General features: G+C 43.7%; 1 protein-coding gene across 1 annotated transcript in view; it reads left to right on the forward strand.

Annotated features, from left to right (window-relative positions):
- The window catches only part of LOC139272645 (acylphosphatase-2-like), a 213118-nt gene that overhangs the window by 22214 nt on the left and 172927 nt on the right, over nt 1-17977 (forward strand). Inside the window, exon 3 of the mRNA XM_070888721.1 lies at nt 2263-2372. Coding sequence (XP_070744822.1) covers nt 2263-2372 — 110 coding nt within the window. The remainder of the gene's footprint in view (nt 1-2262; nt 2373-17977) is intronic.

Consider the following 17977-nt stretch of genomic DNA (forward strand, 5'->3'; position numbering starts at 1 on the left):
GCAGAGGAGATTTACTAGAATTGTACCAGGGATGAGGAGAGACAGGAAAAACTGGGGTTCTACTTGGAGCAGAAAAGGTTAAGAGGAGATTTGATAGGGGTGTTGAAAACCATGAAGGGTTTTATTGTGTTTCTGTAAAGCATGCACTCCCATGTTCCGCCACCAGGGAGCGCATCCCGTGAAGTCCCAAAGGGCCAGCATCCCTTGGGAGCACTGTATATAAGCCGGCCCCTAAGGCCTGTTACTCACTCTGGAGTGTCTTAATAAAGACTGAGGTCACTGTTACTTTAACCTCCCTGTGCAGTCTCATCTGTGTTAGAAACACAACAGGTTTTGGTAGAGTAAATAAGGAGAAACTGTTTCCAGTGGCAGAAGGGTCGTAACCAGAGGACCGAGATTTAAGGTAATTGACAAAAGAACCAGAGATGACATGAGGAGAAACAAATTTACGCAGTGAGTTGTTAAGATCTGGAACGCACTGTCTGAAAGGACGGTGGAAGCAGATTCAAAAGGAAAGTGGATAAATACTTCAAGGAGAAAAATTTGCAGGGCTGTAGGGAAAGAGCAGAGGTGTAGCACTAATTGGACAGCTCTTTCAAAGAGATGGCACAGGCATAATGGCACAATGGCCTCCTTCTGTACTGTATCATTCTCTGGAATATCCATACTGAATCAGTGTAAATCTTTCCATTTCACATCAGCCACCCTCATAGCAGCTCAGAATAAAATTAGTAGTTGCGGGCAGTCTTGTTTTCTAAATTCTCATCCTTATTTTTAAATCCCTCCATGGCCTTGCCCCTCCTTATCTCTGTAATCTCCTCCAGTCCTATAATCCCCTAGACCTCTGCGCTCCACTAATTTTGAACATCCCCGATTTTAATTGCGCCACCATTAGCGGCCATGCCTTCAGTTGTCTTGGTCCTGAGCTCTGGAATTCCCTCCCTAAATCCACTTCTCTTTCCTTCTTGTAGACACTTCTTAAAACCTACCTCTTCGTCCAAGCTTTGGTTATCTGCCCTAACATCTTATGTGGCTCGGTGTCAATTTCTTTTGATAACACTCCTTTGAAGCACTTTGGGATGTTTTATTACGTTAAAGACGCTATTTAAATGTTGTCGTCTTGTGCAGAGAACCTTACAGGAAGTAGGGTTGAATAATTATAATTAGTTGAGAGAGAAAACCAAACTGTATCCTGGGTGAAAAGATTGTTAAAAACCCATTATATCACTAGGTCACCTAAAATTCAGCCGTTTATATTGTAGCTTGTCACCTCTGCAATGCATTCTGGAAATAAAAGAAAGAAACGCTTGGATTTATATAGCACCTTACTCAACCAATTTACAGCCTATGAAGTACTTTTGGAATGTAGTCACTGATAATGTAGGAAATGCTGTAGTTAATTTGCGTACAAGCAGGCTCCCACAAACAGCAATGTGATAATGACCAGATAATTTTTTTTTTTGGTTTGTTGATTGAGGGATAACTATTGGCCAGGACACCAGGGATAACTCTCCTGCTCTTCGAAATAGTGCCACGGGATCTTCTACGTCCACTTCAGAGAGCAGACAGGGCCTCGGTTTTAACATCTCATCCGAGAGACGGCACCTCCAACAGTGCAGTGCTCCCTCAGCACTGCACTGGAGTGTCAGCCTAGATTCTTTTTTGTGCTCGAGTTCCTGGAGTGGGACTTGAACCCACAACTTTCTGACTCAGAGGTGAGAGTGCTACCCACTGAGCCACAGCTGACAAATGATTCTATCATTCTAACAAGATCATACTGTGCAGTTAACCTTTATAACTTTTCATGGGATCATAAAGAACAAACTATTTTATGAGCTAGAATACTTTGCATTTGTTGGCAACTGTAATCATGTCCTTTCTAGAATAGATGACACCATCGAAAAGCAAGGATTATATCTCCTAATGGTGCAAATATATAGCATACAAGCTGAATTACGCCATGGAGTAGCAGCATATTGCATAATTATTTCACTTTTTTTTGTTCTTGGGTAAATTGCTGAAATGTAAAATAAAATACGGAAGTACCGAACTATTTTTTTTCCAATCTCCATTTTATCAGTCATTTAATGGAAAGGCTCGAATGCCATCTTGATGTACTTCGGATTAATATTTGTATACTCAACTTACAGTGTTGTATGTCAATTGCAGATCCAAACTATATATTTTTAGAAAAACCTTGTAACCTGACGATCTGAATTAAAACCGTATCAAAATCTTACTATTTGTTTCATTTTGTTTCAGTACACAGAGGATCAGGCTAGAAAACTTGGTGTGGTGGGATGGGTTCGAAACACTAGGGGAGGAACTGTAGAGGGACAAGTGCAGGGAAAAGAAGAACTAGTAAACTTAATGTAAGTGATGCATGTTATTTACACTTCTCTCTATTGCAAGTTAATGCTAAGTTAATAATACAAGTTTAAAAGTCTTCTCTTTGTGCTTAGAGTACTTTGGCAAATCTTATGAGTGGATATTTAAGTTGTCTGTGTTTGTTTAAACTGTCTTGATACTGTTTGGACCTCATTAAAAGTACATAACTTAAAAAATTTTACAATCTACCCTGTGATAAAAGTCCAGTGTATGTTTAGTAGAATTAGTTATAACTATTTGTCACTTGGCTTTTACTTGTTAAATTATATTAAAATTTAATATAGGACCAAAACAGTGAAACATTCACATATTGGCCCTTCCTTGGGGTTATCAAATCAATTATCACAGACACATGTGACTGAAAACCAAGAGCCCTTCCTTTTGCTACTGAAATAAATGTCATCGCTATTGTATAACTTAAATGGGAATATATGTGAATTTAGATTTCTGTGAGTACAGCAAGGTCTGAATAGGGTGGCGCAGTCAAGCCACACTGATTACAGTTGGGTAACGTATTTCATGACAAAATGCCAAGAATAACAGGGAGCCCATTGCCCAGTGTTCAGTTCATTTCACCACCTAGTGGCAGAATCCCTTATCTCGCAATGGAGACAGAGAAATAAAGGTGAGAAAACAAGCAATCCCCATATCAAGGTGCCTCTGAAAAATCAAGAAAAAGTAAAAGGAGCAAAAAAAAGTGAGTACATTATTGGCATTCTTGTACTCTATTGAATGCTGTAGTATTGACTCTCTTTGCTCTGCCAGTTTGCATCTCTGTAAAGTTGAGGAAAGGCAGAGCTCCATGTATGATCGTAAAACATACAGACTGAGTGCTGCTCACTGGCCTTTTACTGCCAGGCTAGTGATTGAAAAGAGCTGACAAGATAGTCAGCTCTGTTTAATTGTTAAAATGTCGAAACAGCATGGCAGATGTAATAAAATAATTGGATTCCTTGCAGGAACTATGAGAGTTAAATTGAACCACGTCGCAACCATTTTTTAGGCACTACGTGGCCACCTAAAATTTCAAAATGGGGTCCAAAGTGTACACACATACACCACCTGACAGGAAGTGCGCAGAACATCATCTTGGTGAAGGTGTTAGCTTGCACACTCCTACGACTGCTGGCAACATGCAGAGCAGCGAGATGATGACGCAAATCAGTGTGCAATGCTGATTTGAAGCCACCGCTGCCATTTTGGAATGCCACACTCCAGTCAACACCCTGTCTTAACCTTGCACAGCTGAACACGACATTAAATGGCATGAAGGACTCCCCACCAGTGCTATTTAAAGGGATCATGAAGTGCAGGTTAGTTGCTGGATTATTTCTTCTGGCCGCTGGTGCTATTGTATGCATTTTTGGAGGTTTCCTGTACTTCGCTTAAGTTTCAGTACTCTACAGGGAGTGATTTGGCTGGTCTTGCAGTCCTTTTTGTGTCATTTAAAATATTGTACTGAAAGAAGTTGCTTCCAGACATTGGTGGCCTGGTAGGGCTTCCTCTGTCAATTGAACAAGACTGGGAAAATGAAGAGAAGTCACACAGCTGGATACTAGAAGAGGGTGGAGGGGGAGCAGGACAATCAGCAGGAGGCCATATCCATTGAGGGTCTTCAGGAAGTAATTCTCTTAGCTCAACTTCAGCGAAGACCAATGCATGAGACGTCTTTGGCTCAAAAAAGAGGTCGTGACTGAAATCTGTCACCTGCTGCAGCCTCAAAGCAGGGCAAGGACAGCAATGAGTGTGGCTATGATGGTGACCGTGGCTCTGTTGGAGGAATAAGCAATATCTTGCAGTGCACTGCTATATAAGGCAGGTCACTGAGGCTCTCTTTACAAGAGTAACAAGTACATCTCATTCCCACTTGCAGGAGGAGCGAGCATGAGATTTTGCACAGATTGCAGGCTTCCCCAATGTGCAGGGTGCCACTGATTGCACTCACATTGACTTGTGTGCTCCTCATCTGAACTTGGCCATGTTCATAAACAGAAAGGGATTCCACTCCCTCACTGTGCAGCTGGTGTGCGACTACAGGCAGCGCAACATGCAGGTCAATGGCTGTTATCCTGGAAGCAGTCACAATTATTTAATTCTATGGCATTTTTTTGTTTCACCTATGTTTGAACTAGCACGGCAAGTCAAAGGCTGGCTACTGGGCGCCAAGGGTTATTCTCACATGACATGGCTCAGGACTCCAGCCAGCAACCCACACACATGTACACATCAGGCCTGCAAGGAAAGCCATGCTGCCAGAAGGTATATTATAGAGCAGACCATCGGTGTCCTAAAGCAACACTTCCTCTACCTGGACCGCTGTGGAGGAGCCCTGCAGTACTCAGCTGAGCGGGTATCGAAATTTGTGGGAGCACTCGCGACTCTGAGTCAGAAGATTGTGGGATAAAGTCCCACTCCAGAGACTTGAGCACAAGATCTGAGCGAGTGCTGTACTGTTGGAGGTGCCATCTTTCAGATGAAGCATTTAAACCGAGGTCCCGCCTGCCCTCTCGGATGGACAGAAAATATTCCACAGCACCATTCAAAGAGCAGTGGAGTTCACCCCAGTATCCTGGCCAATATTTATCCCTCAACTAACATCACTAAAAAAACAGATTATCTGACCATTTATCATGGTGCTGTTTGTAGGACCTTGTATGCAAATTGGCTGCTACATTACGACAGTGACTACAGTTGAAAAAGGACTTCATTGGCTTTAAAGTGTTTTGTCATGAAAGGAGCTGTATAAATGCAGGTCTTTCTTTAATGTATACAGCCCCTTTCTACCAGGATTCTATGTGATCAGATTATTCATGAGTGATACCAGTAATCTCAACTACTCCTCCCCATTCACCAACAGGCCCACAGTCCTTGCCTTTCCTCTCTCCCTGACCATCACATCGTCCTCTTTCTGACAACAGTTATTGGTTCCTCCCTCAGTTCACCATGGAAATAAAAACCATCACCAAATGCAAATTCAAATCCAAATTTATCAATTCAATCATTAGTTTCATTTTGTATGTATTACTTAATCACCCTTGTGCATTTCCTTAGTGCGTGTGTTCTCTGTGCCTTTACTTATCCTCGTGCTCCAATGAGATGCTTCCCCAGTCGCTGCAGGGTGGTGGAAGGCTGCTGACCTTCAATTGAGGAGAATGCAGATGGCCTTGGAGGACGACCTCGAGCAGCTCTGGCCTCGAAGGACCCGCTTCAGACGGCACTATCTTGGCCTGGGCTGTGGCAGTCTGGGCTGGCTGGCGGACAGGCAACAGTAAAGGCACTGGCGGTGTGGCGGGCAAGAAGAGGAATGCTGTTATCCTGAGAGAGAACAGCAGGTTCCTACTTCATGGAATCAGTGGCACCTCAGCAATCCTAACGATCAGTTGGAAAACAGATTGATGGACTGGTGTGACACCCGGAAAGCCCCTTTCAATACTGGGATTCAGAACCACTATGGTAGCAGTCTGAGCTTCCAATGTAGAACTCTGAGCTTTAGTCGAAGTGGTTTGTGCTACAATGAGAGCTGTAACACAGACGTTCCATCATGGTGGGTTCCACAGGCGATGGAGGTAACTACCCATTCCACATTGTAAAGGATGGGCTCCAAGCTCTGCACAGCCCTGTGCCAAGTTGGAGGTAGTCTCCTCTCTGCGACTTGACATTGTGTGTATGTCCATCACCCATATTCCTGGGCATCGAAGTTGTCATCTGACTCCTCTGCAGCAGAACTAATGTGCAATCTGGCAAACCCGCCCTGGCTCTTGCACTTTTTCTGCTGGTGTCTCACATCATGCAGATCCCTCCTCTATCCTATCCTCTTTAATATACACGCTGTGTCAGCCTCTAATCTGGTGGCTGCGAGTGTAAGATCGAGTAATGGGGTCACTTCAATGTCATTGTCTTCTTTGTCTTTCTGCTGGGAAGATTCCAATTCTTGGATATCGGATATTAAAAAGGAATAAGGGTTGGGTAGTGGTGAGGGGAGAAGAGGAAGTAAGAAGTGTGGGCTTACAATATCTGCAGCTTGGGAGTCAGAAGAGATTGTGGGATGGGGGCAAACTGGAAAGAGAGATGGAGTAATAGGAATGCAGACACCCTCATTATCAATCCCTCCTGCACCGCCAGTGACCACAGCCTCAATGATGGCCAGCATTGTCTCCTCCATGTGTTTAAAATGTGCAGACGCACTTGTCCTCCTGCAGTTTCTTGCTGCTACCTCCTGTTATGCACCACCTTCTCCTGCAAGAGGGAGGTGTCGGTGAGTGTCCTGCAATATTTTGGGGTGATGTGGCTGCCATGGTTGATTTGCTTCCAGAATGTGAGTTGTGGGTGTGAGTTTTGTAACAGTGCAAAGTATGTGAGGGTGAGGTAAAGCAAATTAATTGAAAGGTTGAATACTGATTGATAGAAATTGTTGGTAGGTGAATGATGGGGGTGTAAATTAAGCAGTGGATGAAGCTAGTGGTGCAGTTGATAGGATGTGCCATTTGAAGATGGAACTCACTCACCTTGATAACCCGTGAAAGATCATTAAACTACTTCCTGCGCTGCACCATGTTATTGGAGCTATACTCCTGGCACTGATATCTTTGCTACTTTCTCCCACTGGCTCCTGAGCATATATCTCGAAGACCTCTTGCCCCCCTGTGGAAACAGAATGTCTCTCCTCTCCATGCCTTTCACCAAGGCTTCTAGTTTTCAGAAAAAATTGGTGCTCACTCTCGCATGTTCAGCCATTCCTCAAAGTATCACAGCACAAATTCAGTTTTCAAATGACTCCCATCACTTTTTGCAGCACAATGCACCTCCCCTTGAAGAGGTGCATGCTGCCTTTTAGCTCTAGCCATTCACAATATCGGGCCTCATGCTGATGCATGCCGCCAATGACCAGCGTGGGTTATGCTGGTTGCACGCAGCAATCATGTAAAACAGCAAGCAGCACGAATTTAGCATGCTGCCTGCAGCGCAATGAATGGGTGTGGGTTAATCGTGGACCGCAATCCCCACGCCCGTTTTTAGGGTGATCCAATTTAACCACCTATGATTTACTTTGTTTTCCCCTTGTCTTTAAATCATCAAATTGAGTTGGGTGAATTTTTTCCTGAGTTGTAAGCAAATTGCATCTGATTATCATACTCGAGCAATGTACTATTATGCCTTCTAGAGGCCACTGAAATTCTGACCACGATGATGCAGTTTTTTTCTCTTTATTCTATTACTGTTCCTGGCAGTGACTTATGCTTGGGTACATTTCCATAAATGGCAGCACCTTGACCAAGTTAAAGTTATTCATGTGTGAGGCCAGAAGTGTACATAATGATAAACCATTTAATTAGGTGAGCTGTTAGAGCGGAACCTGATCCTCTCCTCAACCAAATTTACTTGCTGGTTTGCGGATGTTGTGGCCCTCACTGTGACATTGGCTGAGATCAGGCAATTCAGCACAGACCCGGGATGGAACTTGCAACCTTACTGGTCTGTATGACTTAGTGACGCACAGCACATTTACTCACCAAGCCGTCAGGTTAATTTTAATTTTATTACTGAAATCTGAAGGCAGTTTTTTCTGTTGCATGCAGTTTAACCTTTGAAATCAAGTCTAAGGATTTCTTTTGTTAACTCAATTTCCATCTATTAATGGACATTAATGAATTTAATTCTGAATTTCTAGCTAGATTAAACATTTTTTTAAAAAGCACAGTGGCATGCCCATCATATGTCAGGAGGTGATCGAGACCAGAGGTAAGGCAGGGAGTGAAGAATCCTGTGTGAATTAGAACTTGCTTTGATTGTGCCTTAAATCTCTGCCAGTTATAACTAACTATTCTGTAAATAGAGGCTTCTATAGACTGCAGAGGCAATGGCTGTTGTATTCATTTTGACTCTTTTTTAAAATTTCTGTTCTGACCCATTCACCACCCTCGGGATAGAGGATGGGCTGTAAAACCTACTCCAGCCCTCCTGCGGGTGGGGACTTTGAGTGACCTAGAATCTGATTTTGTTTTCCTCTGTGGAAGCCTCTGGTCACCACTCAGTATCCTCCCCTGATGGTGAGATCCAAACGCCCATATCATTGGAAAAAGTATATCAGTGTTTCAGTATGCTGTTCCCAATCTACGTTGCTTTCTATTTTTCAAATTAACACAAATGGTAATCAAACATCAGTAACATTTAATTGAATCTTTATATATTCAGTTGAAATTGAAATTACTCACCAAACATGTTGAACTGCTTTTAACATCTCTATATCAGTAATAAATCTACTCAATATTCAGTACAAAACCTGGTGCATTTACCTTGGGCTTGGTAAAATGTATATTTCTTTCCAGATGATGGTGCTAATGTACCATGAAACAACATGCATAAATGGGAGGTGTGTGTGCTCTATTTGTGTAGGATTGAAGGACAGGACAGCCTAAAGTTTGTTCAAAGCACTCCCTCTATGTCTAGTTGTGGGAAAAAATGTAGCTAGAAACACTCCAGTTCGGAAATACACTCAAAGTTGCAATCCCATTAAAATTGAATAGAAAGTTCTTTTCAAGATAAGGGAGATCCCAAACTTTTTGTTGAGGGTCATAATTCTGAGCATTGAGCTACTCTAGGGTCATTTTCGCAGAACTATATAAAGCAACTCCAGTTGCTGATAAGCTTTTCTATTTTTTTTTCCTTTTTGAAATCTCCTGCCCCTTGTGGCTCCAATAATGTCTCAGCTGTTAATTTGGGCTAGTTGGGCTGTTAATTTGGGCATATTGAAAATTTGTAATGTCACAATTCATTGATCTTTCCTAGTAACACAGATGCCTAATTTTTGGTTTCAGTTTAGTTACTTTACTCTGTAATCTCTCCTAAACCAGGTGTCACCCGCAGTAGTTTAATGATGAAAATACAGACCCCACCACTTAAAACATCCATCTTTAGAGTGGCCAGTCACTTATATAGTCCAAAAAGCAATAACCATTAGCTATTTGCATTAACATCTATTTCAAAGTTGCCGGTTATAGCGTCTCAAGTGCTCTGCTTGTTTCGGGCAGAAACAGCTGTGTTTACTCACTAGTTTGCACCTCATTAAGGTGCACTGAATGCAAGAGCATACATAAGTATATAACATCTTAAGGTGCACTGAATGTAATGAAAGAGCTTCATTGAGGCAGACTTCATGTTGATATTTTTATATTTTCTGATGAGAATCCTTCACCAAAACATGCATGGTTGTGCAGAAGATTTCCCCCCATTAGGACTGACCAAATCAAAGAGAGAACTCTGTTACTTTTCCACTGAATTTGTGCCTACAGTCCATCTGCTGTAATAAATGGTCCAAATTTGAAAGCTATCTGGTAAATATAAACCTCTGGTCCCACCAGACTATTTTTTTGTTTGTTTTTACTGATGTTTCAGTTATCTTTAGCACATGCAGCAGCATGAATTTTAACAGTTTTTTTCTCTGTCAATCTTTAAAACTGTAAAATAAAAATACAAATTCTGCCATTCAACGCCATCTACCTCGAACAGAAATTATTTTAAATTCTACTAAAGCTGCCACATTATACTGGCCACCACATATTGCTGGAAAAGAACCCGCTATACGCAGTGGGGACTGTAACCTTAAGGAATAGATGTTCTTACTTATAAATTTATATGTTATTCCACAAGATAATAGGGTTCAAAGGCATTTATTGGCTTTTATAGAAATTAAGCATACAATGACAGCAATTATTGCCAATAACCACACATTGGTGTCAGATTTGATCACAAATTGAGCTTCCTACCCCATATCCGTTCTAAGACCGCCCATTTCCACCTTCGTAATATCGCACATCTCCATCCTTACCACAATTTACCTGCTGAAACTTATATCCATGCCTTTTTCACCTCTAGACTTGACTATTCCAATGCACTCCTGGGTGACCTCCATAGTTCTTCCTTCCATAAACCTGAGGTCATCCAAAACTCTCGCCTGTGTGCTAACTTGTTCCAAGTGCCACTCACCCATCTCCCCTGTGCATGCTCACCCACTTGGGCTCCCAGTTAAGCAATGCCTCAATTTTAAAGTTCTCGTCCTTGTTTTCAAATTCTCCATGGCCTCGCCCCATCTTAAAACTCTTCCAGCCCTATAATCCTCTAGACATCTGCATTCCACCTATTCTGGCCCTTTCAACAACCCTGGTTTTAAATGCTCCACCATTGGTAGTCGTGCCTTCAGCTGCCTAAATCCTAAGCTCTGGAATTTCCTTCCTAAATCTCTCTACCTCTCCACTTCTCTTTCCTCCTTTTAATATGCTCCTAAAGCCTACCTCTTCGACCAAGCTTTTGGTCCTCGATCCTAACATCTCCTTATGTGACTGTTAAATTTTATTTATTTTTGATAACACTCCTGTGAAGCGCCTTGGGACATTTTATTACATTTTAAAGGCACTATATAAATACAAGTTGTTGATAACTATTACAAATAATACTTGCACATATATTTGAGACACGTATGGTGAAATTAATTAACAGAGAATTCACTGCATCACAGATTTCAAGCTCGAGGGGATCAGCTGGCTGGGTCTTGTCGAATTCTGAAGTATTTATTCTCTTTTTAGACTTTTCTTTCACTCTGGCTACATGAAAATCCGCATATTTTAAAGTATTACCTCATCCAATGAGCTGGACTTCAGTTTTAACAAGAATAACTCCCCAAGCCTTCACCTTGACTGAACTGTCAATCAAGTCATTCAACTGGCGACAGTTACAGGGGCCGAAGACTCTCCTACAAATGAGTTATCACTTGCCTTGTGCAGATGTGTCCTTGGAGGAGTTAAACCCTAGGAGGACAGCTGCCAGGATGAAGAATGCTTGTAGCTGAATGCTTATCAGCTAAAACACTGTCCTTGCTTTTCTTTTCCAGTGAAATGAAACTGACATTTCCCACCAAACAGAAATTCACTTGGCAGGCAAAAGCCAGAAATTGAAGAAATTAACATAACATAAATCAGTATTAATCCATTTCTTACATGTAATACTCAGTAAACAAAGAAACATTTGCATTTGCACAGATCCTCTCATATCCTCAGGACATTCAAAAGCAATTTACAGTCAGTGAATTATTTTTTGAAATGTAGGCCCTGAATTCACGGCCCTTACGGGTGCGTACAAGGGCTGCGCAAGTTTCGGGTTTAGGCATGTACTAAACCCGGAACTTGCGATCTGTCAAGAATCTTCTGGACAGATCGCAGGCATCCCAAAGTAAAGGGCCTCCGCGGAAAGTTGGGTACTCCTGCTCAGCGAATGCCCTTGAAATGCTTACAACTAATAAAAGCGTGAGGCCTGCTTTTATCAGCGTAAGACTTTTAAAGCACAAAATAATAAGTTTTTTCAATATTTTAACTATTTAAAATCGTATCAAATAAGGTAAGTTTTTTTTTTAGAGCCTTTAAAATATGTACATTTATTTTTCCAAAAATTACATTTTTGTTTTAAATAATTAATTAAATTCCATTTTGATTCATTTTAAATATGTGATGTTTTAAAAAAAATTATCTTAAGTGCTTGTGTGTTTTTGGGGGTATTCCCATTCATACTTATAGTGATTCCGTACAGAATCATCATCAGTATGAATGGGAATACCCCTACTTTGATAGGTTGGGCCGGCCCACATAATCCCAGTGATGAGTATGAAGTGCATCTGCTGCTGGTATACGTGGGCCTCTACTCAGACCTTCATGTAGAGGCACAGGACCAGAAGTCTCTGAAACTCCAGGAACAACGGGTACTTTTGTCGAAATGTTTGCGGTCGGAAGCATCAACCTATGTGTATTCAGGTTCTGGAGTGGGATTTAAACCCACAACCTTCTACCCAGACGTGAGAATGCCATCACTGAGCTGCGTCCTCACAGTGATCCTGAATAATGCTATATTCAAGGCCATTACTACCCTCTGAGACTTATGTTCTGCTCATCTAATTATACACTCTCAAGACCTTCTTTCCTTTCTTTACTGCTATTACACTGTGCAGATGGTTTCAATTAGCTATCCACCATTACCCCCAAATCCCTCTTCCGTGTGTGTCTTGTTGTCTGTGATCGCTCACTCATTTTATGTTCCCAATGCTATTCTCATTCCCCAGTCTCCATCATCATCATCATCATCATCATCATAGGCAGTCCCTCGAAATCAAGGAAGACTTGCTTCCACTCCAAAAGTGAGTTCTCAGGTGACTGAACAGTCCAATACGGGAATTACAGTCTCTGTCACAGGTGGGACAGACAGGCTGAAGGAAAGGCTGGGTGGGGAGTCTGGTTTGCTGCACGCTGCCTGTGCTTGCTTTCTGCATGCTCTCGGCGACGAGGCTCGAGGTGCTCCGCACCCTCCTGGATGCTCTTCCTCTACTTAGGGTGGTCTTTGGCCAGGGACTCCCAGGTGTCGGTGGGAATGTTGCATTTTATCAAGGAGGTTTTGAGGGTGTCTTTGAAATGTTTCCTCTGCCCACCTGGGGCTTGCTTGCCGTGTAGGAGTTCCGAGTAGAGCGTTTGCTTTGGGAGTCTTGTGTCAGGCATGCGAGCAATGTGGCCGCCCAACGGAGCTGGTCGAGTGTGGTCAGTGCTTCGATGCTGGGGATGTTGGCCTGATTGAGGACACTAATGTTGGTGTGTCTGTCCTCCCAGGGGATTTTCAGGATCTCGCGGAGATTGTTAGTATTTCTCCAGCGATTTGAGGTGTCTACTGTATGGTCCACGTCTCTGAGCCATACGGAAGGGCGGGTATCACTACAGCCCTGTAGACCATAAGCTTGGTGGCAGATTTGAGGGCCTGATTTTCGAACACTCTTTTCCTCAGGCGGCCGAAGGCTGCGCTGGCGCACTGGAGGCGGTGTTGAACCCTCCTCGTCGATATCTGCCCTTGCTGATAATAGGCTCCCGAGGTATGGAAAGTGCTCCACATTGTCTAGGGCCGCACCGTGGATCTTGATCACTGGGGGGCAGTGCTGTGTGGTGGGGCCAGGTTGGTGGAGGACCTTTATCTTACAGATGTTTAGTGTAAGGCCCGTGTTTTCGTATGCCTTGGTTAAGATGTTGACTATGACTTGGAGTTCAGCCTCTGTGTGCAGATGCAAGCATCCAAAAGCAGTCCACATTACACAACATAGGGGCCAAAATTCATCACCTCACCGCCCACTGCCGCCAACATTGCTCATCTTGATCTGCCCAGAGCCACTTTCGAGGTGGCCTGGAGCGGGCAGGAGGGGAGAGCCGCCTGCTGATGTCAGCGGACGGCCGAGTGACGCAACTGAGCTCCCGCCCGCTGAGCTCCCAGATTCCTGTGCGCGGGACTCGGCGGCAGAACGGGGGTGGACCGCTACATGGAGGCTGGTCTATTCTCAACGGTAAGTATGATGAGCCTGAAAAAAAGGTAAGTGAACATTTTTTTTTAAAAAAACATTTCCACAGCGACTTACCTGCAAGGGGTCCCCTGGAGGTCTTCCAATAGTTTTTTCATTTTTTACTGCTGCATTATTTTTTCATGTCTTCGACCTTCCTCCATCCTTGGCGGCCCTTGGGTGGCAAACCGAGAATGGAACCCAGGTTGGCGGCATACGTCATCCATTTGCTGCCCGCCGACCTTCGAGGGACCTCGGCGATGAATATCCCGCTGAAAGTACCGTCCGGTACCTCAGCGGCCATCGGCGGCACTTGGGCGGGCGGAGGCCTTGATGAAAATTGGCCGCATAGTTTAATCCGTCTAGACCCCTCTATATTTGGTTCATTTCACTGGACCACAAAATGGGTATCAGCGCGAGAAAGGCTTTTGGCTCATTTACCCTAAAACTTTTTAAAAAAACGTGCCTTTATCCCATCATATCATCTAACTATCTTGAATCTCTATGATTTTTGCATCCGCTATCCACTGAAACCCATTCCATTCTTTGCTTGAAGAAACTCCTTGTGACATCTGTCCTATGTTGGCCTTTTACTAGTTTTACCATGTGCCCCCTTATTTGTGTTACCATGTAATAAGTTGTATACTTCCATAAGGTCCCCGCTTAACCACCTCCCTTCAAGACTAGAGCCCCAGTAATCCGTTTTCATTTAATAACTCATAATAGTAATGGCCATAACGGTGACTCCCGCAGCAACCGGCTAATTAATTCCTTGGAGATGAGGAAAAACTTCTTCACTCAGAGGGTGGTGAATCTTTGGAATTCTCTATCCCAGAGGGCTGTGGAGACTTAGTCTTTGAGTATATTCAAGATAGAGATCGATAGATTTTTTAATATGTAGGGAATCAAGGGATATGGGGACATTGCATGAAAGTGGAGTTGAGGTAGATCAGCCATGATCTCATTGAATGGCGGAGCAGGCTCGATGGGCCGAATGGTCTACTGCTCCTAATTCTTTTGTTCTTATCTTCCATTCTGTTGCAGCTCTATGTAAGATTAACTTTGATTGCTCTGAGCCAATTTCTGATCTATTTTAGAAGCCTCCCTCATTTATGACTTCTGACCTTGTGAACCAATTGACGGTATTGCATTGCATCAAATGTTCTAAATATATATCATCTACTGCAAGGTTAGCCAATCTCTCAAAAGGTCAAGAACCAGAAAAATAAGTTGTATATGGATAAATCTCACCAACTGCAAGTATACCATGCAAGAAATATTGACATCTAACCGATTAGTATGACTTTAAACATGTTTTTCCAACTTACTGAAGCCTCCCTGGTTAGACTTTCCACTACCATCCCTGCCCAGACTACTGGCGGTGTGGCCCTCATCAGCAAATCTCACCTTGGTCTCTCCCCCTACTCCTCTGGTAACAACTTCTCCTTTGACCACCTAACCTTGCTCCATCCCTCTTTCTGCTCCTTTAAGATCATTGTTCTCTACCACACACCAAAGCCCCACCCCCATTTTCTCACCAAGATACCCTCACTCCTTTCCTCACTCAGCCTCAGCACTGAGTGACGACTTATCCTCGGTGATTTCAATCATTTTCTGAACTCACCTTTCTCTTTCTCCTCTGAGTTCACTGCCCTGCTGTTCCTAACTCTCCCTCTAACTAAACTCCCCTACCCATTTATAGACATCCCCTCAACTGTGCCATCTCACCGAGGCCTCTCTATTCCCATCATTTCAATCACAAAAAAGGCCATCTTTGGTCACTTCCTTGTATTGCTCCCTGCTCAAATTTCCAACCTCACATCGGGTTCAGTTTTCCCCAGTATTTGCGCCGTTTTTTTTGGAGCAGGCTGCTTTTTCTGGCCTAACTTAAAAATCCCCAGTTTCCCCAATCAATTTGCACCAGTTAGTTACGAATTTTTTAAGTCAGTTTTTTTTTCAGCCAAAAGGGGCGTAATCAGCCACGTACTCCACTTCTGGCCATTTAGGGAAGTTTGGCCAGCTGAGAGTTACTCCAGTTCTGATTAGACCAGCTTATGTGGCCTGTCCTGAAAAACCTTCCCTAGAGTTAAGGAAATCGGTGCAGGTAAGGAAAGCGGTGCAGCAGATGCCCGGACACACAAAGAATTGAAAAACACATAGCAGCAACTTACCTCCAACCCCGCCCGAAGGCTGTCCAGTCTTATTCTTGGTCCCCGGTTCACACAAACAGTCCGGTCCCCAGTTCACACACACAGTCTAGCGAGAGAGCGAGAAAGATTTAATGTGTTGGGAGGTGGCTGTATGCTTCACTTTGCAGCCTCAGCTCACATTGTGTCCCTGGTTAACATGGCAGCCCGATCTTTTTGGCGCTGATCAAGGCTCCACCCCAAAACTAAAGGTCGAGTTAGGTCACGCCAAAATGAAGAGATCCAACGGGGAAACCGACAACATTTCTTTTTTTTGCCCACTTTGGGCCCCCAAAAATCTGGCGTAACTCTTCAAGTACGCCAAAAAAATGCTTTGGGGAAAATTGAGCCTTTGGTTCTGTATCTGCCCCTAGAAAAAATACTCCCACAAGTCATGTCCAACTGCACTTTCAAACTCCCAACTGTCTAGCCTTTGGCCTTTCCCCACTATATTTCTACAGATGTTAAACTGCTTTATCACTCCCTCACCACCGCTTTTGATGTCCATGTCCCTAGTAAAACCGTAACTTTCTCCCACCCTGGTCATTCACCCTGATACAGCTCACATCTTCACTCACTCAAGTCCAAGAGATGCAGATTGAACATATCTGGCGCATAACTGGCTTAGCTATTCATCACCAGATCAAGCACTATTTAGGCCCTGCTCTTAACCAAAACTACTCACTACTTCAGGATAATCCTGAAAAGCAAAGATAGTCCCTGGCTTTTTTTCTCTGCTACCAACTGTTTCCTTGAACCCCTCACCCTCCACCCTCCACCCTCCACCCTCACCTCCAACAAATGTGAGGAACTCATGGACTTCTTGGTCACTAAGATCGAGACCATCCATTCAGCTGCCTCTGTCTGACTTCCCTCTTACACTTACCCAAAAAGCCAAATAATTCCTCTAAAGCTCCCCTCTCAGCTCATGTCTTTCTCTAGTTTCTCTTCTATCTTCCCTCATGCCCTCTCTGAGCTCATCTTGTATGAGACCATCTCTCGTTCCCATTGCCACTAAACTGCGAATCACCCTACTTCCTTTCCTGGCCCCCATGCTACCTGAAGTTGTAAACTGTTCCCTGTCCTCAGATATTGCCCCCTCCCTTTTCAAACTGCCGTCATCACCTTTCACCTCAAAAAACCTACACAACCCCTCTGTCCTTGCAAACTACCATCTCCAATCTCCCTTTCCTCTCAAATCCTTCAATATCTTAAATCTGTTTCCATCTTTCTTGCAACTCCATGTTTGAATATCTTCAATCAGGTTTCTGCTCCTACCACAGCATTGAAATGGGACGAATCAAAGTTATGAATTACATCCTCGGTGATTGTGGTGTATTTTTCCCTCCTCATCCATCTCGACACCTCTGCAGCCTTTGACATGGTTGACCACACCATCCCCCATCTCCTTTCCTCTGTTGTCCAACTAAAGTGGGACTGCCCTCGCTTGGTTCCAATCTTACCTATCCAGTCGTAGACAGAGCTTCTTCAGCAATGGCTTCTCTTCCCGCCCCCGCAGAGTGACCTCGGGATCTATCTTTGTCCTCCTCTCTTCCTCACCTATATGATGCCCCACGCGACATCTCCTGACGACATAGGTAAGTTTCCACATGTACATTGACTCCACCAAACTCTCGACCACTCCACTGTCTGTGTTGTCAGCCTGCTTGTCCGATAGCCAATCTTGGAAGAACTGCAATTTCCTCCAGTTAAATATTGAAAAGACCAAACCCATTGTCTTTGGCCCATGAACGTTGTTCCCTCATCACTGATTCCATCCCCCTCCCTGGCCACTGTCTCAGGTTGCAACCATCACCATTTTATTTGACCCTGAGCAGCGCTTCCAACTCCATGCCCTCTCCATCACAAGGATTGCCTACTTCAACCTCCATAAGATTGCCCGTCTCTAACCCTGTCTCAGTGCATTTGCTGCTGAACCCCTCATCCATGCTTTTGTCACCTACATAGAAACATAGAAAATAGGTGCAGGAGTAGGCCATTCAGCCCTTCGAGCCTGCACCACCATTCAATAAGATCATGGCTGATCATT

Source organism: Pristiophorus japonicus, chromosome 9, assembly GCF_044704955.1.
Source record: "Pristiophorus japonicus isolate sPriJap1 chromosome 9, sPriJap1.hap1, whole genome shotgun sequence".
Classification (NCBI taxonomy): Eukaryota; Metazoa; Chordata; class Chondrichthyes; family Pristiophoridae; genus Pristiophorus; species Pristiophorus japonicus.